The 24,697-nt window shown below is 32.8% G+C and overlaps 3 protein-coding genes and 1 non-coding gene across 5 annotated transcripts; 2 read left to right on the top strand and 2 right to left on the bottom strand.

Annotated features, from left to right (window-relative positions):
* Positions 1 to 108: 108 nt before the first annotated feature.
* Positions 109 to 4,055, bottom strand: LOC125863046 (rho guanine nucleotide exchange factor 8-like). Its single transcript, XM_049543187.1, has 7 exons — positions 3,656 to 4,055; positions 3,063 to 3,179; positions 2,793 to 2,947; positions 2,439 to 2,513; positions 1,763 to 2,029; positions 1,123 to 1,443; positions 109 to 578 (listed from the first exon to the last, which is right to left on the bottom strand). Exons 1-7 carry the CDS (start codon positions 3,930 to 3,932, stop codon positions 123 to 125), a joined length of 1,668 nt encoding a protein of 555 aa, XP_049399144.1. The 5' UTR covers positions 3,933 to 4,055; the 3' UTR covers positions 109 to 122.
* A 1,498-nt stretch (positions 4,056 to 5,553) lies between these two features.
* On the bottom strand, positions 5,554 to 5,626 carry TRNAK-CUU (transfer RNA lysine (anticodon CUU)). The gene has a single exon. It is a non-coding gene; the product is annotated as a tRNA-Lys (tRNA).
* A 2,869-nt stretch (positions 5,627 to 8,495) lies between these two features.
* On the top strand, positions 8,496 to 13,822 carry LOC125862939 (uncharacterized). 2 transcript variants are annotated; one of them, XM_049543062.1, is made up of 5 exons: positions 8,496 to 8,695; positions 9,899 to 9,969; positions 10,118 to 11,582; positions 11,717 to 11,834; positions 12,806 to 13,822. In XM_049543062.1, the coding sequence occupies exons 3-5, from the start codon at positions 10,164 to 10,166 to the stop codon at positions 13,441 to 13,443; spliced, it is 2,175 nt and encodes a 724-aa protein (XP_049399019.1). In that variant the 5' UTR covers positions 8,496 to 8,695; positions 9,899 to 9,969; positions 10,118 to 10,163; the 3' UTR covers positions 13,444 to 13,822. The 2 variants fall into 2 exon arrangements, with proteins under 2 accessions (XP_049399019.1, XP_049399018.1); XM_049543061.1 differs by having other exon boundaries at positions 10,080 to 11,582.
* Positions 13,823 to 17,296: 3,474 nt separating this feature from the next.
* Positions 17,297 to 24,140, top strand: LOC125862942 (protein CONTINUOUS VASCULAR RING 1-like). The gene is made up of 7 exons (XM_049543065.1): positions 17,297 to 17,550; positions 20,068 to 20,120; positions 20,971 to 21,080; positions 21,366 to 21,533; positions 21,625 to 21,722; positions 23,470 to 23,596; positions 23,755 to 24,140. Exons 1-7 carry the CDS (start codon positions 17,419 to 17,421, stop codon positions 23,835 to 23,837), a joined length of 771 nt encoding a protein of 256 aa, XP_049399022.1. The 5' UTR covers positions 17,297 to 17,418; the 3' UTR covers positions 23,838 to 24,140.
* Positions 24,141 to 24,697: the final 557 nt, after the last annotated feature.

Genomic DNA, 24,697 nt, shown 5'->3' with positions numbered 1-24,697 from the left:
GAGTTTTACACACAGGTGAACTTTCTAACTACTTTAGATTTTGTTACTATTCCTATTCCTCCTATCACCCTGACATTGTTCTCGTTTCTTTTTTCGTTCCTCAGTATCGTTGCCTAGAGCTGTTAATGTCGAGATGTTGGACTTTTTAGGCCACTTCCAATCTTTTCAGTGTAGGAAAGTTTCTTGGGAGTAATACTAGCTAGTTTTCCTATGCAATTGTAGTCATTTTCACCTTTGAAATAAGCTTCCAAGTTACCCGTTGAACGATTCTTTTTCATTCCTGTGTCTCCTAGCTCTTCACTCCAACCAATGAAATCAGATAAAGTCGGTGTTTCTGCTGCTGGTGTTTGTGCAGCAGAACTTAACACCTCTGCCTCTAGTTCCCTAGGGCTTGACATACCACTTAGTGGAAATTGAGGTGAGGAATCAGCTGATGAGAGGTTCAACTTTTCAATTGCAAGTGATGGATCTTGTGTTAGAGAGTCAGCGTATAGGACATCTTCGATACGCGACATAACCGTGTTAGCTAGGCTTTCTAACACCCTTGAATAGCTCTCCAAGACAGAATGTCCTATATCCTGTACACAATAATAAAAGTAGAACCAAACAGGTTATGATTTTGTGAGTAATGAAGAGTTATTCTCTTTCAACAATACTTATCACTCTCTAAGTTTCATTATACGTGAAGGTGTTTGATTAAGCATGGATTTTAATAAAGAAAGACGGACTATTGGAACTCGTGGTTTTAAACATGCCATGACATTTTTGTGGCTTCAAAATCATGCCATTAGGGATAAAGGCAGCCCGGTACACAAAGAATTGCATGTTCACGCATTATCCAAGGAAGGGCTGCACCCTAAGGGGATGTAATGTAGGCAGCCTTCCTGACGCAAGCATCAGTAGCTGATTCCACGGCTCGAACCCCGAACCTATAGGTCACACCGAGACAACTTTAGGCTCTCCTTCAAAATCATGTCATTAGGGAAAAAATGGAAAATTATAAGTTTAATTTTCTTTTTTGGAATAGAGAAAAAATGGAAAATTATAAGTTTAATTTTCTTTTTTGGAATAGACTAAAAGGGAAAATGTGCCACGTAAAATGGAACGGAGAAAGTATCTTACGTTGTTATATTCGATTTTGCTGATGTCAAGAGAAGATTGAGTGATTCCAGGAAATTTTTGTTTTAACAAGAGTAAGATAGCCTCTGCTCTTTCTTCAAAAAGCTCTCTTTTCTCTGCACTCACAGCTAAACCCCATGTAGATTTTCCATCTTTAAGGTGCATTTTCCTCTGCCAAATCACTATAGATGCCTCAATTCTGTCCTTAAGATCAAGAACTTTGTGTTCTGTAGACAAATCCATTGTTGAAAGGAATTGTTCGGGTTCAAAGAACTCGATTGTGATGCTCTTGTAGATTGAATCACCAAGACTTGATCTACCATTCTTGATGAAATCAGATAAATCAATAACAGAAATGTCAGTATCTTCGAGCCGAGCACCTTACAGAAAACAGGTTGATTTCTCAGACGGTCACTCAACTAATAATTCTCATCTCAGAAAGTCGATTCCAGTTTTCTCCAACAAAGAAAAGTGACTTTCTGAGATAATGACTATTAGTCGAGTGATCATATGAGAAATATAACTCAATATAAAGCTATGTTGCTTAGACTCTTCAAAATAATTGTCAGGTGAAACAACATTTTTGGAGTGTCCGAGTGACATTGAATAAAAATGTATGCAAGAGAGTGTCCTTTTTACTTACCTTAGGAAGAGATTCAATGTAGTTTTCAGGAATTTCCATTTCTGAGAGTATTTGTGCATTAATAGCCATAGATGCTCTATGTACTTGGTTCACACAATCTTTCTGATATTGCAGCCATTTTCGACATGTATCCGAGAGACCCTCTGGTGGAACCTTGATTGTTGGTAGCCACCATTTATCATCCCTCTGGACACCTTTCTCGGATTCATCAGCATCTTTTGAGACATACCAGAACTCGTTCTCGTCTTTAAAATTTTCCAAGCAATCCTGTTAAGCATCATGAAATTGTCCGTCATTAGAGATAATGCAGCTCATGTACTCCCTCTGCTCCATTTTATATGACACTCTTTCCTTTTTAGTCTGTTAAAAAGTGACATGCTCTTATAACCATAGAAATGCCATAGCATATTTTAGACGACAAGTTCTAAGGGTACTCTATAAGTGTCTAAAGTCTTTCTTTATTAAACTTCGTCCACATTCATATAAAATGAAATGGAGAGTAACAGATTAATTTGCTTGGACCCTCCAGAAACATTGGCACACTCGTGTCGGATCCTCCAAATATGCATAGCTTTTGGAGGATCCGACACACACCAGATGGTACTTTTTGAAGAGTCCGAGAAACATAAGAACTAATCAAGTAATGGCATAACAAGGGGGCAATGCAGGTACTCACAATGAGCATTGCATCAAGCTTTTTCAAGGCTGGGATGTTCATGAACAAATCTCTTCTTTGTTGTGTCACCATTACCTGCCAAATCACAATCAAGATTTCAGCTCTTTTTCAATGATCACTATTTCTATTCTAAGGTCATGTGCTCGGTACGGAGGAAAACAAGTTCCTTAAAAATGAAGAAAATGACTTTCCTAACGGAAGTAGGAAAAACAAGTTCCAGAAGTGACATTCCACATTGATTGTCTCCTGCCCGCCCTCCATCTCACCTCACCTTCACCCCACCCCCCACATTTTCCTTCGTACCGAACACACCCTAAATCTTAAATTGTAAAGGAGAGAGATATAATATAGGACCTCAATGTTTGTTCCATCCTTAGATTTTTGTTGAGAAGGAACAAATTCAACAATGTAATCTGATACAGATAAAAGCCAGTTGATTTCTTTTTTCCATCTTCCTTTTCTCTCCTCAGACATTGGCTCCAATTTCCTTTGTTCTCCAAAAACAGAAGCTATATGTTTTACATAGAGAAAGAGTTAGTACTATTTTCTCCATATATCTAAACATTTCTCATAACGAACAAAAAATTGGATGAGATTTGATCACATTCTGGTGAAAATGATCACCTGCAAGATTAGTAATGGCATTTGATAAAGCTAGAGCCGATGAAACGCCCTTTCCTCCACCTGACATGTCCTCTCCTAAAAGTAGCTTCGCGAACCTTTCTTTCATCTTCTCCATTTCTACATCCAAAACAGAGAAAAAACATGCCTTTACATCTAACTTGGACAAAGGAAAACATGTATTTCTACATGTTTATGAAATGAATATCATGTAAAATGGTGCAAAATTGTAATTCAAATCTGCAGAGACGAATCCAGAATCTAGAGACAATGAATTTGAAATGAACCTAATCTTATTATATGTATATTTCAATTTCTTTTTTGCATATGTATACATAGTTCGAGTTGAAATGATCATGATCATCAGTTCAGTTGATCCCACAGAACCCGTCTTAGATTCACCTTTGTGATTAAAAAAAAAATGATGACATGTAAAATGGAGAATATGTAGAGAAGAATCTAGAATCTAGAGACTGTGAATTCAGAATGCAGAATATGATCTTAGAATATATATACACACATTCTAATTTCTCTTTGCATATACATTTTAGTTTCTTTTTGCATATGTATACATAATGTGAGCTGAAAGTACAAACCTGAACTTTGTTTATCCTTGTGGATGTTTCTTGATCTATCTCCTTCCTTGGCGAATCGCGAAACATGATCAACAGACTTATTTAAAATGCTACTTAATTGTTGTAAGTCTAATGATGAAGATGATTTTGCACCTAATTGACTCCTAAATTTCATATCTTTGCCATGTCCATTATTCTCTAACACAACATGATGATGACTATGTCCATGTCTTCCTTCAAAAATCTTCCTAATATTGAAAGATCTTGACTTTGAAATCTTATATATTTCTCTAACCATTTTTTTTCTTTTTTTGCCAAATCAATTATGTAACAATGTCACATGGAAATAGAAAGAACAAAAAAATTAAACACTTAACTTCTCAAAGGAAGGCAAAATGATATGATGAATATGGAGAAATGGTTTTTTTTTCTTGTTTTTTGATTTGATAACATTAAGGAAGGGATATAGTGGGGGTTAGTGTTTTTTATGCTAATTATGGTTAATGAATTTTTGTTTTATTTTTGGAAAGTGGGGTGCATGTTTGATGAATGGAAAAGGATAGGGGTAGGTGAAAAATTAAGTGGAAAAATAAATATTTGAACATTTTTTTGTTCTATTTTGGATTTGTTAATGGTTGATTTTTTTAATGATAGCAAAAAGGAAGGGAAAGCATACAAATGGTCAACTAACTCTATCTCTTCTTTTTTTTTCCCCTTTTCTGCCTACTTTAATGTAAGTTCTTAGCTATAAAAGTCGATGCATAAAACTTATACTCATTTGAAAAATCTGAAACTAAAAATACGCAATAAAAGATACGCTATCTATTTCAAGTTAAATATTTTATTTTTTATTTTTGATCTGTTGAAAAAATGTCACTTTTTATATTTAAAAATTATTTGATTATAACATTTCACATCATGTTACACGCTTAAGATCGTAAAAAACTTCTTAGTAAATGTTAATATTTCAATAACCACTAAAGAGCTAGTTTATACGCTCATAATTTATAACTATCTTGAATAGAGTTCAGTTTTTACTCAATTTGAAAAATAATAAAAGAATAAATAAAAAGAGGGGCAAAGTGCTATAGATAATAGGACACTTTGGTGCATAAATACAATTTAAATTTTATATCACAAAATTTATTGATGGTATATACTTTTTTAAACTCTATATTTAATAAGACGCATTGAACACAACTCTTATTGGGTCAAGTCACTAAATACCCTATTCTGAATATCAACAATAATAATGATGGTGAAAACTATAGTTTCAATTTAATAGCTACAACCTTGTTGTGGTGGAATGATTGTGGACCTCGTTCATAACTAAAGGCTCTGAATTTGAATTATTTTTTGTTGAAAATATTGGACCATGCATGCAATGTGCAAATCGGATATAATTAGACTCCAATATACGTAAATATTAAACATCGAATGAAAAATAAAAATATATATAATTGAACTTTGACCAAGAAAAACTTCTCCATGTGCTTTCCTTCTCTCCTCTATTGTTGTGTGCTATAAATAAACAGAAAGGTCCCAAATTAAACAAGCTTTTTTACTACCTAAAAACGTACTGAGTGCATAAATAGGGAATAAAAGCCTCGTTATAGCAAAGACAAATATTAATAAAAGCATGCACAACCATTTAGGTAAGAGTCATTTTCAAGAAATGAATACGTTCACTTACATATAGAAAATAATAATGACTTAATAATGATCACAAATAATGTTTATTTATTTATAAACTAGGTAAATTTTTCGTGGTTCGCACGAAATTGAACGATTTTACTAAGCTTACATATGGTCATTCTGTAATATTAGTATTTATTTATAAATTGCTTGTTTTATTTTTATTTGATTTTGTACTCTGTTCGAGGAAGAATCAATCAAATAAATAATAAAACAGAAAAAAACGCCCACCGTGGGGCTCGAACCCACGACCACAAGGTTAAGAGCCTTGCGCTCTACCAACTGAGCTAGACGGGCTTGTTTGTTAATTATTTACAATCTAATAATAAGATTCTTTCTCAATCTTAAGCTCATGAATAATTAGTTAATTACAGATTACTCCTTCCATTCTAGTTTTATTATTTTTAATTTTGTCCATTCTTTTACAACTTACTCGCTTTGAATGTTTATTTCAAAATTAATAAATACATGTTATATATATAATTTTAAGTACTTTATAAATACAATATATTTTTTTAACGAAGGGAGTTCGGACGAATCATTTTCGATATCCTAACTCCGCCTATGTTGTAATCATGCAAAGATGGTTTCATTTTTAACTAATTGAAGAAAAACATGTTGTTCTTTTCTAACCTGTAGGAGTGGTTAAATTGATTGAACACGTAATATTCTAAGTGAGAGGTTTTAAGTTCAAAATTCTTATATTTACTTCTTCAATCTAATTTACTCCCTCCGTCCACAATTGTTTGTCAGGATAAGGTCATGCACATCCCTCAAGGAAAATTTAATACAAGGTGTAATTTGACTAATATAACCCTACTATATCAAGAATACCAAAAGTCCACATAATTTTTCAATTGAACTACACAATCATTAATGGCAGAATTGGAAAAAAATGACTAATTATTTCTTGATTGTTTAAATTGACAATTAATCTTGGACATCTATTTTTAGTATACCTGCCAAACAATTGTGGACGGAGGGAGTATGAGTTATGACATTGAATTTAAGTTTACCCTATGTGCCCACACAAAAATAGCAACATTCCCGGTCAACGATAAAATAAATTTCTCTAGTAATTATGAAAGCAATGGTCATTTAATATTTGTTCTTTCTTGGTCTAAGATAATAAATGTATTATTATTTATTTTCCCTTTTTATTATAAAGTAATGCATATCTTCTTTTTTTCTCACAGTCAGATAAAGACCAATAATTTCCCTAATTTATCGGAGAAAAATAAGGTGACAAATTTATATATATAATTTCTTATATTCGCCGCGTTTCATTTTAAAAAAAATGAAAGTCGGTTTTCTTAATTATATTAATCAAAATTTGTTGAATATCCGCATCTTGTATTTGACTTCACTAATTTTTAATAATCCAATAAAAGATATATCACTAGATTGGAGATGTGAAACCAACTAGATGTTAATAAATTTTAAAATAATGAAAATGATGACGATCACAAATAAAAAATGATGAAATAAAAAGTTTATTGATAAATATTTGTGAGTATAACATTATAATAATGTTTATCTCTTAATTTTTCTTTCCTAAGTTTTTTTTAAAAAAATAATATGAGGGTTGTTAGTTTTATATTTCTCGAACAACATAGGATATGATATGAATATTTGATCGTCAAAAACATCTATTGAACATTTTGAGAAAGACAATATTTGATGTTTCAATATCGCTGTGAATATTCAAGATTTTAAAGAGATATTTGAGATGTCTCTTTAAGGAAATATGTGTCCCTTTTTATAGGCGTGAGCTATAGACAAAATAGCTTCCAAGGAATCCTAACGAGCTTTATAGTACGAAGATGAATTGGACTTGTTTTGTAGATTCCTATTTTAAATTCAGTAAAATTTCAGTGTCTATCGTTATAAATTTTAAATTAGTTTATAAACATATTTTGAAGGATTATATTGAGATTAATTATTATTTTTTCATCTATATTGTTTGGATTTTCAAAAAACTAAAAGTATCTATATTGCATTTTTCAAAATATATGACTTTTGAATGATTAGATATGCATACAATTAAAATTTTAAGAGTGGGAACAAATAAAACTTTGGTTAAAGATAAAAGGATAAAAAGAAAATGTAAAATCACTATAGTATAAAGTAGCAATAATATGGAATTTATTTTCAAAAAGTCATTGATAATTAAAGTAACGATAAAATTATCTTAGTGTAATCTATAGATTACGAGTTTGAGTCCTAAAATTACTAAATTCCCTATATTATACCCCTTCAAATTTGGTCTCAGTGGCAAAGCCTAGTTGAAGCAATGAGGTTCACTTCATACCATAACACTTGCTCAAAATCTTTATTTACTATACATGTATATTACAAGTCAAAAATAATAAAATGCATGATAAATACAAAGAGATCTCCTTGACTTAAAACATGAGCTTAAAATAGTTCACTTTTATAAAAGTTGAATCGCCTTAATAAAATATCTAACTTCTCTACTGTATGGTCTTCCCTCGACTCCTAAGGAATGCAAAATACTTTGCACACCAAAGTTTTGGGTCTAACTTATATCCAAAAGGAGAAAGATTGTCTAAGCTTTATCATTTCATCCTTCACCAATATACAATTCATTCCATTCATCATCCTCCCTATTCCTCACGTCCATATTTGTACATTTTTTATTCAGTCCAGTGTATACACATTTCTGGAATGAATGCATTTGGAGTGGGATGAGTCAGGGCTCTAACCACATATTCACCTCTGTAACTATATTGTGTGGGTCCACATCATATGAGATCTTACTCTGATATCATAATAAAATTAAATCTTGAATTTAAGTTGCTTAAACCTTATAAGATTCACGATTCTTATCATTTACCAATGTGAGATTTATTTTGTTTATCAATGTAGTAAAAACATTTTAGGGAAGGACACATGTAAAGTTTTTTTTTTTTTTATTAGATTAGTTTAAAACATGTTGCATAAATTATTTCTTTTTTTAATCCACCTTCCTCTCATAAAAAATCCCTAGACCAATTTTCCAATTAGCCATTATTTATTTTTTGGCCACATCCAATTAGTCTTAGGTACACTTCCAACTCACATGGGACAAAGCATCATACTCAACAACCACCCAACATTCACATTTAATACTATTATAAATTAGCACAATAAAGTTGAAAAAAATAGAAAATTCCCTAGAGTCCAAGTTCTTGAATATACATGGACATTGTCATCATCATTATTATGATATAACAATAATTGGGATAGAGAGGGTAGACTGAAAAACAAAAACAAAAAAAAGTCAAGATTTTACTAGCTATTATAGTTGTGGGATCTGGGGTTTTGTTCACTCTTTTGCTGACACAAGTGTAAGGGCTAATGAAGGTGAGAATTCAAGAAAAAACAGTGTTAATTATGTGTGTGTGTGTGTAAATTTATCACTTGGGATCTTTTATTTTTCCAAGATTTTCATTTGGGTGCTTATAATTACATATAAAGATTGTTCATTTTTAGTTTTAGAAAGGTTGGAGGTAAGAAAATCAGTCTTTTTGATGAAAGGATCAGGTCATACACATGACACATTGTGATAAAAATGGAATCTTTAAACTGCTTTGTGTGTGTGTGTGTGTAAATTTTATCAGTTGATTCTCTTTTTTTAACCAAGATTTTCATTTGGGTGCATTTGATTACAGATATTTGATACTTTTTCATTCATTTATCATTTTTTAGGGAGGCTGGACTCTGGAGGTAAAAAATAAATCAGTTTTTTTAATGAAAGGATTAACTTATACACATTCCACATTGAGATAAAAATGGAGTCTTTAAGCTGCTTTGTGTGTGTGTGTGTAAATTTATCACTTGGGATCTTTTTTTTTCAAGATTTTCATTTGGGGTGCATTTCATTAATTTGCTTTTTATATAGAGGCTGAATATAAGGTCTCCTCGCCTTTGGTATGGAGTCTTTAAGTTGCTTTACAGTGTTAAATATGTGTGTATGTGTGTAAAATTATCAGTTTGGATCTTTCGTTTTTCCAAGATTTTCATTTGGGTGCATTTGATTACAGATGTTTGGTCCTTTTTCATTCATTTCTTTGATCAAAGGATCAGCTTATACATGAACAAATCGAGATAAAAATGGAGTCTTTAAGTTGCTTTATAGTGCTTTTAGTTACTTGTAGATTTGTCATTTGAGATGTAAATTTGTTGTTTGGATCCATATGTTTATGCACTTGAGCTGAGGGTCTTTGGGAAACAACCTCTCTATCTTCATGAGGTAGGGGTAAGGTCTGCGTACACTCTACCCTCCCCAGACTCCATTTTGTGGGATTTTACTGCGTATGTTGTTGTTGGATCCATGTGTTTATGTCGATCACATTTGTATCTATCCCATTGACTTGTCTCCTTTTTTATCTCATTCATCAAATATTCTTAAAGATTACGAAAGAGTATAATGAGAATTAAGAAATGAATATACCCAAAGTTCTAATTTGAATAGTTCAGAGGAGATGAGTGCTATTCAATATTTGAGAAGTTTATATTTGTCTTCATAGACAGCAACTAATTCTTTATATTTTGTTCTGCTTTCAGTGACTCAAACCAGAAAAAGAAGTTCCATTTGTCAATCTTTGAAAAGTTCTTCAAGGCATATACTTGTTAATGTGAGTTACATTTGGCAAATCCTTTTAGTTTAAAAACTTTCATTCTGTTTATTTTTTTCAGATTTTACGTCGTTATCTTGACTAGTTCTGCTTGAAATTTTATGTCATAGAATATTCCTCAAGATAGTCTGAGATCAGTTATGTACAGATCATTTGTCACTTGTGATGATCCCAAAGGTGTTATTGAAGGTAAGATGATTAGAAAGTCCAAGATCGACCCTCAAAATATCGAAGATCATAAGGTATCAAAGGATTTTGCAAAAGACTTGTTGAAAGGAGCTTTTGATTTACAAGAGTCTTTAGTGATGTTGGGGAAATTGCAAGAAGCTTCTGAATATGTGACAAAGTTGAGGAAAAGAGAATCTGATGCAACAGGCGTTGGCAGGACCAAATCCGAACGTATTGTTACAGATCACAGGTATAATAATAAGGTGGAGTTTGGAAAGCGTAGTCTTTCTGTTGATCGTTCTCGCGATTGTTATGATGAGCTAAGGGAAGTAATAAGAGATAGCCTTGCTAGACAAAATCTGTTGCCACCATGTTGTGCTTCAGAAAAGGCTCATTTAGATAGAAGAAAAGTAGACTTGTATCAAGATTTCCCCTCTTCTAGCTTCACTAGCTCGAGTGAGACATCGATAGAAAAGGCTTGTGTTGCTGATACCAGAAAACTGGTTATGTCACCCCAGTTGCCGTCCACTAGCTCAAGGCAATTTGCTTCTTTTGACTGTTCTCGAGACAAGGAGAAACCAAAAGTTCCAAATTTGATTGCAAGGCTAATGGGACTTGAAGAGATTCCTTCAACACCCCTGCATCAGAAACAATTAGAGAAGGACATGATTTTCAAGCCAACAAGGCCTATATTTGAAATAGACTTGCCAAAGGCAAAGAAGCTGTCTGTGATCAACCAGAAGGCGGATCCAAAACGGAGAACACTAGACGGAATAATTGAAACCATGCAATTCAAAGGCCTTTTGAGATGCAAGTTTAATAATGTGATCTCTCATCAATTGAAGAGTTCTGCTGCTGATGCTCCTCCAATTGTGATCATGAAGCCCGTGTACGCTCCTGAACTGCAGGCAGAAAGGTTTTCGACCTCCATCCATGATGAAAATCCCCCGGACACTAAAAATTCATTTGGTAAACGGTTAAAGGAAGAGAGTTCACCTGTGAATTTCACTGTCTATCGGAAAATGCAGACACGAAACATTCAGAAGAGTAGCTGCATCCCTGAAAAGGGATCCAAGGACCATAGTGAAGAAACACTTCCTTTGACAAAAAATAGAGCTTCGTCTCCTGGAAGGACTAAGCAACCAAAGAAAGAAGTGATAGAGAAAAGGGTTGAGAGAACTCAACGAGCTCCTGGTGCAAAGAAATCTGGAGAAATGAAAAATGCTGGTCCCAATAACACTACTAAAGTGCAAGATCAAAGTAAGAGGACCACTGCAAAAGTGACGAAACCTGAGAAAAAGTTGAATGCACCAGAAAAACTTGTTGCATCCCAACATAGCGCTGACTCAAAGCGCATCACAGCCGTTGCATCTCATAACTCCAGAAATAGGAAGAAGAGTGTCAAAACTGACAAGTCAGTCAAGAGTTCCTCAATTGTCCCTATTGTAAGTGCACATTTATGCCTTCTATTTTAAAGTCTTGGCTAACTTTTCTATTAAAAACTAATGTTTATTACTCTCAAAACATTATTATTCTAAGTATAAGATTATAATCATACTAATGGAATATGTTGATGCAGGTTGAGAATATGGAGCACAACTATGAACGAGACAGTGATATTACCATAACAAACCTTACATCCTCAGAAGAGCCGCCTTGTGAGGAAGTGGCTGAAATTTCCCAGAGTGTTATCACTGGTAAGACACTTGTTTCATTATGTTTGGCATTGTGTACAAGCTAAGTAATCAATATTAATTTTGCGTTATCTGGATGCTTTAGGCCTATGTTGCTCGGACTCTAATAATGTTGACGCGCCCGTGTCAAATCCTTCAAATATGCACTGCTTTTGAAGGATCCGACATGCACCTGACGACATTTTTGAAGACTTTGAGCAACATAGATTTAGGCAACCTTTTCGCAAATATATATTGTACATAGGCTCGTAAATAACTGCTCCTAGCAAAAGCATGAAACTTGCTTGGATGTTAGATAAATTCACTAGACCTTGTTTAATGACTATGCATGGTTTGTTAAAAAACTAAATTCTGTTTTTCTAGACGCGGTTTTTACGAGGAAACGTTGAAAAATCTCTTGAGAGACTAGAAGAGAGTCAATGCTAGTCAAACAAGTGGCTATTGTTGTTTTGATCATTTTCTTTCTATATGAGATATAAGATACAGTGAATCGGTCTTCAGACAAATGATTTTTCTGTATTCTGTTTGTTGTTTCCTATACACGAGATAACTTATATGAGAGGTAATTCAGTTAGCTTGTCGCTTAGAAAAACCCGCTTAGGAAACCTGCAGTAGCAACTGAACTATATTGAGCTTAAACTTCTATGCTCTAATAACTTAAAACATTTTGAAGATGGACACAAAAACTCGTTATTATCGTACCTGTTCTTAAGTAAAGCATGTTCAACAGTAGCCACTTTCTGAATATATGTACATCTACCTTCAGAGGACTGCGATAAATAAATGATGATGTATAAGGTAGTTACACATGGAAATTGCTATTTCTAGACGTCTCTCGAACCGAATAGATTCCTGTATCCTTACAAGTATAAGAATAAACATACTGTGTACTATTTCTAGTGATTGATTAAAGTAGATTAATCTTTAGGCATGGTACTAAAACTTACAAATGATATTTACTACTTCTATTGCAGATAATCTTAAGAATGGTGAATGTTCCGCAACTGAATCTACCATGAAATTAATCAAGTGTGTCCATAATATCCCACTAATGGAGCACACTAGGTATCAAATCTGTCAAGATTCAACTGAGAAGGAAAACCTCAAATCTATAGCCACTACACGACACATACTGTTGAGCAATGAATCATTCCTCAGTCGGGCAGAGGAGCTTTTCGACACTGATGCATGGGAACCAACAGTTTGGAAGACAATAAGTGTGGACAATGAAATGACTAACCGCACACTCGTACTGGATTGTGCAAACGAGTTGTTAGAAAACAAAAGGTCTCAGAGCACCCTGACAATATCAAAAAGTCCTGTTAACATGTCAAGAGTCTCCATTTCCTTCAACAAGTTGTTGGATGAAATTTGTGGCGCGATTGAAATCTTGAGAAGTCACACTAAGGTTGATGCCAATATCCTTTCAGTAGATACTCTTTATGCATTACACGAAAGAGATTTATCGTGCAACGGAGTGATTAGTACAACATGGGATCTTGGTTGGAGAAATGCATTTACTCTGGATGAAGTTGAACAAATAGTGACTGACATTGAGAAGCATGTTGTGAATGGAATTATCGACGATGCACTTACTGAACTCACACTATAGTTACTTCAAGTATCCAGAGCTAGGCAGATCCAGGATTTGAAGTTTATGGGTACGATGACTCTTCACTTGTCACAGTAGCCACAATCCATTTATCCTACTGAGTTCGCAATGCATTATGCGTACATATTTAGTGGATTTGGGTCGAAGCTACTGAGTTCTACTGAATCCGTAACGTATGTTGTGCCTTTGCCTCTGAATATATTCAGGTTGGCATACATAATGTGTAGATATAAATACTCTTTCTAGTCTTATACTTACAGAGTATTGAAGAAACTGTATTTTTAGAATTACAGAATAACACAAAGCTGAATTGCTATAATAATATTGTTGTACATTTATTGCTGACAAAGGAATATAATAAAGTCCATTTTTAACATGATTTATTTAATTGCAAATTCCAAGCTTGATTCAGTAGATTTTTAAGATTTTTTTTTTTATGTTATTGTTATTTTTGTTTTTATTTTTTATAATATTGGACTGGAATGAACTTAGATTAAGGTGACATACAGGGTGAATCTAGGAGGGCGCGAAGAGGTTCATTGAAAAATTACATTATATAGACATCAAAATTATTTTTATGCATATATAGTAAATGTTGAATACCGTTACCTTCTTCATGTGTTTATCTTTTTTAATATTTTGAATTTCATTAGTGAAAGTTTTGACTCGACTACTAAGAGTGAGATGTAACTTTATTTGGACCAAAATCTGTATAAAGAAAACTATTGTCATACTTTAATATGAAGTTTATTAGTGGCAATTGATTGAAATTATATTATTGGGCAATAATTGTAATATTGTATAATAGGTTCTAAACATGTTCAATTGAATTGATTGCAATAATCAAACATTTTTTTTTTTGGGAAAATGCATAAGTACCCCCAGCCTATGCCCAAAATCCCTGAGACACACCTAACTTTTACTAAGGTCCTATTACCCCCCTTGAACTTATTTTTTAGTTAATTGTTTACCACTTTTCGGCCTACGTGGCTGAGTCCGTGATTTCACCTATGTTAAGCGCGTGGGTGCAGCTTTTAGACAGCACCGACCAATAAAAATTGGTCATGTGTTAAAATAAACTTGGAAAAAATAATAATTAACTCAATTGTCTTCTTCTTTATTATTGTTCTTCATTAGTATACGTACCCGCGCGTTGCGCGGCTATATATTAATTTAAAATTATTTTAATTTAATAAACTATCAAATACTTCAAATATTTTTATATATTGTCCTTTATTACTTTTATGTTGTATTAATAAATTAATATTTTTCATATTAAAAAATTAATATTTAATTTTTTTTCACATGAAATGTAAAATATCATAAGATTAAATGACATGTTAGTATATTTTGAATATTTATTTTTCGAATCCAAAATATTCTTTACATTCTGAAATTTGCGTCAAACTATAATAGAAAAATGATTTAATATAGAGTGGATATAAATAATGTAATAATAATACATGCACTTACTATATACATTTTCTTATTAATCATTGAAAATAATTAATTAATCAGTTTGTTATATTATTTTTTAAAACATTAATTTAATCTCTTAAACTTTCACAGAAGAAAATAATAATTTAAATTTTAATCAATAATTAGATGTCGAGGAACTTATCAATTTTTCTAGTATTCTAATATAGTAATTATTGCGTAAATTCATGTTATGACTATTATAAAATTTATCATAATTTTTAATACTTATTATTTTAATATAACGTGTAAACTTTACTTATTATTTTCTTCCCATTGTTATTTTTGTTTAATTATATTACAAATAATACTAACAACAATTTCTTTTTTTATTAATGTAAAGATAATTTAATATAACGTGTAATTTTTACTTACTATTTTCTTCCCAATTTTATTTTTTTAATCATCTATAAATAATAGTTACAACAATTTATATTTTTATTAACGTAAAGATTTTGAGTAATAATTCTTCTTATGTTCTATTAATAATAATGATCGAAATTATTCACTATTAAAGTTTCTACATAATTGATATAAAAATTGAGGTTGCATACAAATAAAAACATGTTTGAACAAACAAAATAATTATATGCACTATTAGAGAGTACCTTCTAGTCTTATAAGTATCCTACAATTATGATAAAGTTGGAAAAGTGTAACTATCTATAAATAAAATAAAATTATATATATAATATTTACAAAATTTTACAAGCCCAAATTTGAAATAAAATATATAAACATTGAAAGCTATAAACTAACTAAAAATATATTCACAAAGTAGATTATAAGTAATATTTTTTTATCTATAAATAAAATAAAATTATATATATAATATTTACAAAATTTTACAAGCCCAAATTTAAAATAAAATATATAAACGTTGAAAACTATAAACTAACTAAAAATATATTAACAAAGTAGATTATAAATAATTTTTTTATCTATAAATAAAATAAAATTATATATATAATATTTACAAAATTTTACATGCCCAAATTTGAAATAAAATATATAAACATTAAAATCTATAACTAACTAAAACTATATTAATAAAGTAGATTATAAATAATAGGATAGCTTTTTGAAATTTTGGGAAGTGTAAAAGCTACTTTTTAGAAAGTTGAAAAAGTGGAGTCCGGCGCGTGTTGAACAAAGCTTTCAACCTATTTGGTTTATATTTCCACGTAAGCCGAAAGGGGTAAAAAATTAATTAAAAAATAAGTTCGGGGGGGTAATGGGACCTTAGTAAAGGTTAGGTGTGTCTCAGGAATTTTGGGCATAGGCTGGGGGGATACTTATGCATTTTCCCTTTTTTTTTTTATTAATCAAAATATATTTTAAAGGTAATTAATCAAATAATTTTTTTAGTTTATTTCTGGAGTTGCTTGCTTACATAAAACTTGCCATCACAACTCAAATAATATAAACTAGATAAGCTAATTGATTATTTTATGACTAATCATTCTTAGAAGTAGAAAAAAATACTCACCGACTTTGACAATCAAAACTTGGGCACTTAGTGTTTCTCTAATCTATTGATATTTGAAGCTGGTCAGAATGTCTCGAGTTTGAGCTTTTAAAATAGAGAATGTGCATCAGTTTTTGTGGTGCATCTATTGTTTTCAAACTCTGGATTTGCTTTATGTCTAGGCTATTAGAGTTTTTCCCTGCATACACAGTTGAGTTAATGGTCGAAAACACATTCGAACTATCATTTTTTTGTGAACAATTTTATTTTCCTACCTAAATTATCACTATCCATGTATTAAAACACACCTTCAAGTTGAATAGGTCAACTATCAGTTATTCCCAATTTCAGTTTGAACCATCACCATCAACTCAATTAGATATGTTTATTACAGTGTATTAGGTAAAAAAAAAAAGAATAATAACTAATTTGGGACGTAAAAATAAAAAAACAAAAAAACAAAAAGGTGATAGTTTCATATAGTTTTAACCATTATCTCTATATAGTCCAATATACTCATTGACGTCTAATCTTGAAATGTGCACCACCCAAGAGTTTGAAACTTGACTCTTCATCACGATGATAGATCCAACTTTCAGTTCATTCGTAAAATTCAGATAGTCATAATCAATATATAAAAGTCCGAAAAGACGATCCGATGAGTTGGCATAGTATGATTGGAGCCAGCTCATCACTCATCAATATGACAAAATTTCCAACCTGGCCCAGCCTAAGCCAAACCAATACCTCATCAACATTAAATAATCCATTAATTTATGTAGCTAAATATAATTAATTATTAATAAACTAATAACTTTTTCACAAATTCCTCTTTTGTCCCATTACCCAACATTTCCTCTATCACCAAGCAATATATAAATAATATTATAAATTATATATAAAAAATATATAAATAAAAAAAATTATTATAGATTTGAAGAACTGTTACAGTTCTAAAAATCTGTAGAAAAATTCACAGAAAAAAAAAGAAGAATTTATAAGTAAATTTGGAGATGAGAAATTAGAGGATAATGGCAAATTCTAACAGAGATCGTGAACTTCTTATTCCGGTGGCTAACACCGGCGCCGGCGACGATGGCGCCGGCGACAAGCCTTCTTCTTCATCATCATCCTCCTCTTCTCACCATCACTCCGGACGCGAGGTTAATTTCGTAATTTTTTCGAATTTTAGGGGAAAAGTTCGATGCATTTAGTATATATGTTTGTTCATTTTTATGTGTGTTATTTGGGGGAATTTTGTTAGGGTTTTAGGGAGATTTGGTGATCTGATTTGTTTTGGTTAGCTGTTTCTGCTGGATTTGTTATGTGTGGTAGTGATTATTGTTTGTGATTAGGAGTTAAGAGTTGCTGTTTGAGAATGGATTATGTTGAAGTATTTATAGAAGGAAAGAAATAGATCTTTGCTATGAGCATAATTTAATGTCATGTTGGTTGTTTACTTATTAAGAGAGCAAAGTTATGGAAAGGGGGATGCTGGAAAATGAAGCAATTTTGTTGATTTTGTACTTTATTTAAACAACATATACCCAGCATAATCACACAACTAGGGTCTGGGGTACTTTTTTTTTTTTTTTTTTTTTGATGACTGGTGTCCGGGCTAGCTTCACTCTATCCTCTGACTCTAGGACAGATAAGGAGAAATCACAGTGTTTTTTTGTCTCTGCTGAAATTTGAAATTTGAACCTGAAATGTGATGGTTCTCAATTCCCGTCATTGATCACTAAGCAACACCCATGGGTGCTGGTCTGGGGCAAGTTTATTGCTTATGACCTTAGAAGGGGTTAGTTGAAATGTGTTACTGCTACAGAATTTACAGAAATTTGATCATAGAGACTGGAAAATTTTGCTTGGAACCTTGTTTGATGTTAATTTTTCAGTGTGTTTATTTATTGTTTCCTGCCACATGAAAATTTATTTTGTGGAATGAGCGGAAACTAAATACTTAGCAAGTTCAGAAGAACTCAACATAATTAGTTCATGAGAAACTCTGATAAAGATAGAGTTTTTACGGTAGGAGAAGACTCAGGTGGGCTACAACCTTCAGTCTTTCTTTTACTACCTCTTTATGATTAATATATCAAAAAGGTAATACATTTGTAGTATATTAAATTATTAAAGTACGTATTCTCCACTTCAGTTTGGTGCTGTGTGTTGACGTCTTACATATACGAAGCTAAAAGTCTCTAAAAGCTTTGCATATTATTTCCTGTTGGGTATTAGAGACCTTTTCAATCATGTTTTATGCTTTTTTGACTACCAATATGTGCTTTACTTGATGACATGACCCTGTTACATAGGGTGTCTATCAATTTATGTGTGTACGTTTATGTATGTGATTTTATGTTGGATATAGGTTTTGTGCACGTCTACCTGGAAACGACCTCTCTACCCCAAAGGTAGGGGTAAGGTCCACGTAAACCCCACCTTCCCTATACTCACCTTTGTTGTATAAGACTATAGGTTTTTTGTACAAATTTATAATATACTTTGTTGATCAAAAGTAAAAATTAATGTATACAATATATTATTTGAATGTCCTGCACTCAGTTTTCATGTGTTTGAGATCTGTTGGATGTGGCATTCGTGCTTTTGTCTTCATTGCATGGTGTAACATCTATGGCATGCTTCATTTCTACATCTGATGATATTCCTGTCTGTCCCTGTGCTAGATCGCATTGGAACGGGTGTTAGAGTGATCAATTTAGGCTTAATTTGTTGTGTCATAATATTTGGATGAGTATAACAATAAGTAGCATCTAATAGTACCAGCTAGGTGGAGCATGGGAGTGATGCTTGGTGATCCGTATGAGCAGTGAGGAACCACAATGAAAATAATGATTACATATTGGTGGAGAAAGTAATCGGTATGGAGTAAAATAGAGAAAACTATAGCAAGAAATATACTACTGTACCTTCGGTTATATTGAAAGATATATAGCGCCCTTAAAAGATATAGATTGCTTCAATCAATTACGGTAAAACATTTTTGTTGAGAACTATATTTTTAAATAGTTAACAAAAGCCTAAAAGAGTTCCATCAATTTTTCCTGGAAAATGTATTGTGTTAAGTTGATATCAAACCCCGTGTATAACTTTTCAGATGCACCATACTTGATAAGTTGATTAACTATTACATTACCTGCAGTGCTGCACTGCACATATTTGTAAAAATCGTACCGCCTTTAGCTTCTGCAGTAATGTTTTATATGCTGTTGGGCTTTAGTTAGCTTGTTTGTCTCTTTAATTTATCTTTGCTTTTTGACATTTACTATTCTTATCTCTCTCTTCTTCTCGACCTCTCATCTGATTCCTTCTACTCTTTGCGCTGCCTCTCTTCCCTTCTCTTGCATCACTAGTCTAAATTTGATAATTGTGCCAGAGTCTGTGTCATAGCTGATAACTTAGTTTACTTGCTACTCATATCTTAAGATTAATTTTGTAGTGAGTTACTATTATCAAAAATAAAAAAAAAATTGTAGTGACTGGACCTGGTGTCATAGCTTAACTTTGTTTACTTTCTATTCATATCTTAAGATTAATTACTGGACTGGTCACATTGACTATCATTGTACTGTTCCTTTGACTCCTACTTTCATATTTTAAGCTTGAATTCTCTTTTCATTATCTGACAAAAACTGTATGTTATTTTGCAACTGCAGACTTTCTCTAAAGTTGTTAGGAGCTGGGCTTCTAAGAAATTCATGACTGGATGGTAAAAATGGTTCTCTTCTCTTCAATCTTCCCTTTGATCTAGACATAGGATGTATCTCTTTTTCTGGTTCCATGCATTTAGAAAAATAAAGTTTAGGAAGAAACAACAAAGCGCCACAAGAATGATTTTCAAGAACTAGTTTAGCAAGGGGTCATGCCCTAGCCCTACAGAGGAACTGATCCAGACTTCTACTGCCCACTTTCTAGCTTCTGTTACAAGGTTAAGGTTTGCACTCTAAGGTCCCTTGATGACTTCACTGCCCACTTTTAGCTTCTGTTTCAGAAAACTAAAATAGAAGCACTTTTCGGCTAACTGAACTTAGACAGTTAATCTTGGAACAGCAAAAAGCATCAGAGTTGTTGTGAGGACTTTGATCAGCTGTTAAAACAAACTAGAGGTGAGGCTTGTAGTCACACTGTTCCTACCATGTGATAAAACAACTACTATGCCTCAGTTTCAAAGAAGTTGAGGTTGATTATATGAATCCTCGTCGACCATACTACCCCATTTAACTCATCATGACACGCTTTTGTTGGCAAATATGATTACAGGAAAACAGTAAAAATCCTTTAGGTAACACACCTATCACAAAAAATAGTGTTCTTCTTTCATGGATTATGCTGTTGAGCTTATACTGTGAAAGAATCCATGAGCTGAAAGTGCTCAAAATAAACTTGAATACGAAGCAACTAAACGTCTAAACCAGTCCATTCTGCTGCTTGGAAGTGTCATGGGAAAATAGTAGCAGGGTATGCTTATAAAAATTGGTCTTTGTCTTCACTGTCAGCTGTGATTAAGAAGCACGTACCCGTTACTTTTCTAGTTGTTACTCACTCACATCCTTTTGCAGTGTCATCCTATTTCCTATAGCAGTCACCTTCTACATAACATGGTGGTTTATTCATTTTGTGGATGGCTTTTTCTCTCCAATCTATGCTCAACTTGGAATTGATGTTTTTGGTAAGCATTTGCCCCTTCTCCGTGAAAAACAACTAACTTTATTCCTATGTTATTAATGGCACTGACTCATTTCATGGTGTCTTTAAATAATGGTCTTTATCTCTCTTTGGACATAAAATGCAATGTCATGCCAAAGAAGAAAGCATTCCAGATGAATTAGCAAATAGTTTTATGTAAATGTCAGCCATATTAGGTTAAGGCTCTTTTCTTGTGATATATTAGCAGTTCATGTTGGTGATACTCTTCTTTGGAAATGACCTCGCTTTCTATGGTTGTTTTGATCAGGTCTTGGATTTATGACTTCAATCACTTTCATTTTTTTGGTCGGGGTGTTCATGTCATCATGGTTGGGGACTTCTGTTTTGGGTCTTGGGGAATGGTTCATCAAAAGAATGCCATTTGTTCGGCATATATATAATGCTTCAAAGCAAATTAGTTCTGCCATATCTCCAGGTATGCTTTATGGATTTTCAGTTTCATACATATTTTCACGAAATAGCTTTTAGTTGGAGAGAAATGATTGATACATAGCCTCATACTGCAGATCAGAACACACAAGCTTTCAAGGAGGTTGCCATAATAAGGCATCCTCGAATTGGTGAATATGCCTTTGGGTTCATTACCTCATCTGTCATCCTGCAGGTATGCCAATGATTACGTGCGTTTTTTGTGTTCTTCAATAATAAGTATTCAACTATCAGCTTTTCCTAGACCATTTTGAAATTTCTTATTACATGGTGGGCATGTGTAGCAATTGTTTTCGGGAATATGGTCAGATTTGTCCCATTACTATGCGAAAAGGATCATACTTTCCCTCCGTTACATTTTCGGTGCAAAAATGCCCCTACCATTATCCAAGTAGCTCAATATGCCCCTTTTCCCTTAGAAATGTCCAAGGTGGACATTCAATTCCAAATGACACCTAACATTTTGGTGAAGTGGACACCACGTGGCATGCCACCTTACCGGTCCTACCCATCTTATCCCTTCCCCCACAATTGATGTATACATATTAATTTTTGGATCATGTGGAACTAAAAAGATATATATTGGATTATCAAATAGCTGGAAAACTGAGTGAACAGTTTGTTCATATTACAGCTATTTCCCGTATTAAGACTTCCAACTATAATACACAAATTGAAAACAAAGAAGGAACTACAAGAAAGTGAAAAATATAGGAATCTTGAGAAATCAATGATTTGAAATGTAGTTACACTACCCTTGTTTACTCTTACTAGTGTATGTTATATTAAAAGCATGAAGACCTTTAGCGAAATGATGTTAGTCTTTTTTACCCTCGCGAGTGTATTTGAAGTTGGATAAAATTGCAACTATGCATAAACCCTAATAATATATTTTCTACAAAACAAGCTCCATGCAAGACTTGTACGATAACATATGCGAAATATTTCATGAGGCTAAGGTAATTTATACATAATTACAATTTTATCCAACTTCAAATACACTTATGGGAGGCAAGCGACTCTCTGTTCCAATTCTCCACCGGGTCATCAAGTGATTGCGAAGGGTAAAAAAGATGAACAACATTTCGCTGAAGGCCTTCATGCTTGCAAAATAAATACTACCAAAATTATTCAGTGGTGATATTACTCAACTCAAACCCGTTCTCCAAGATTGATATGGTGATGATTGATGAATAATAACCTCGTCAAACGGTTAATAATCCTTCAAAAATTGTTTCCCATATAACGAAATGCAGCATTCATTACCCCAATTAAATTATAATTCATATAAACCAGCATATCCTCTTGCATTATTTGTAGTTGTTATATATATGACCTAAGAATAAAATAAAAATCTGAATATATCCAGCTTTAAGCATGCTTTGTGAGTAAATGGACGAGAGTTGGGATGGGTCTTTCGTATGAGTAAATGCTCTTCCAGTTTCTTTCTTTAAATTGAAGAGTTGAAAAATTCTATGGTGAATACGGTGGTGATCATATTGGTGGCAGTGATGGTGAAGGGGGTGGAAGAAAAAGAATGTAAAGGGGTTACAGGATTATGTGGTATTGAATATCCGCTTTGGACATTTTTAATAGATGGGGAGTATTGTTTGAGCTACTTTGGTAACAGTAGGAGTATTTTTGCACCGAAAGTATAATGAAGCACAAATATGATCCTTTTCGCAAAGTAAAGGGGTAAGTTTGATTTTAAAATTTTGAAAGGGGAAATAGGGGAGAATCGAACCCTCACCAACAAGGTGAAAGTTCGGTTATCCAATCAACTGGACTTCTAATATTCCCTTATGGGTAGCGTTAGGATCATATATCCCTGCTGTTGGAAAAAAATTATGTACAATAGCATCTTTCGTCTATTTTATTTTGAAATTCACTTGTGTGCTACTTTGTCTTAACATCCAATCCAGAACTATTCAGGAGACGAAGAGCTATGCTGTGTGTATGTTCCTACAAATCATCTTTACATTGGTGATATATTCCTCGTTAATGCAAAAGATGTTATTAGACCAAACTTGTCTGTCCGTGAAGGGATAGGTAAGAGATCTTTTCATCGTCAAATTCTCTTGCAAATATATGCATTGAGTTTTGTTCTATAAGCGAGAGCCTTTTTCCAGTATCAGTCTCTTGAAAACATCATGTTCATGCTCATGGTTAAAGCACTTTCCAACATGCTCTTTTCTCCTCTTTTGCAGAAATTGTTGTATCTGGTGGCATGTCGATGCCTCAGATACTGTCAACGCTGGATCCAGGAAGTATTCAAGTCGATAGAAGTTGACCTTACAGAAACCACATCTGATAAAATGCTCATCAGTCATCATTTTTTCACCTTTTTGTTCACGAAAGCTTTCTTTCTTTTTTCATTTTCTTGATATTTGAGGTGTTAGATTCAGGTCACTTATGTGATAACTATGCTGCAGTGTAAAATGTAGGTAATATAGCAATGGTTTGAAAAAATATAGTTGGTTGATAATTTCAAGTTAATAGGTTTCTCTCCTCTTGCTTAACTCCTATTTAATGTGTTATATAATACTTATATTAGAATGTTATTAACCTATTTGTGTAAAATATTATCTCCTTTTAGGGTGTGTTACATGAGAGGATACTCAATTTTTCTATGTTCATTTTATCTAAATGTTCGAAAAATATTTTCTAGATAAATAAGTTTCTTAACAATTTAAATAAATGATTTATTCTTTCTTTTAGTGAAATAGGGAGAACAAATTCCACAAGTGAATTTCACGTTGATTTTGCCCTCCTCGCTCACCAACAACACATCTTATCTTCACCCCTAGTCCCCATCCCCACCTTACACAGTATTTGTTTGGGGAATTTATGTGGATAGGCAAATATATATTAGTTAATTAGCTAACATAGTTATAGTTTCCATTTTCACTCACAACTTAATTTTAGCTATAATTACGTTGCATCTCTCCTATCTTCCTCTCTCTCACCACTCTCCTCTTTTATACATAAACAAATACAAATTATGCATATACATATACAATTATATGACAGATATACAAAGACAATTATCCTTTCTCCACTCTCTACCCTCTCTCGCTTGCCTCTCTCCTCCCTCTCCCAATCTCGCTCCCAGATATACAAATACATATATATACCAGTTACATATTTACA

The sequence above is a fragment of the Solanum stenotomum genome, chromosome 4, assembly GCF_019186545.1.
Source record: "Solanum stenotomum isolate F172 chromosome 4, ASM1918654v1, whole genome shotgun sequence".
NCBI lineage: Eukaryota > Viridiplantae > Streptophyta > Magnoliopsida > Solanales > Solanaceae > Solanum > Solanum stenotomum.
This window is presented reverse-complemented; position numbering and strand designations above follow the sequence as displayed.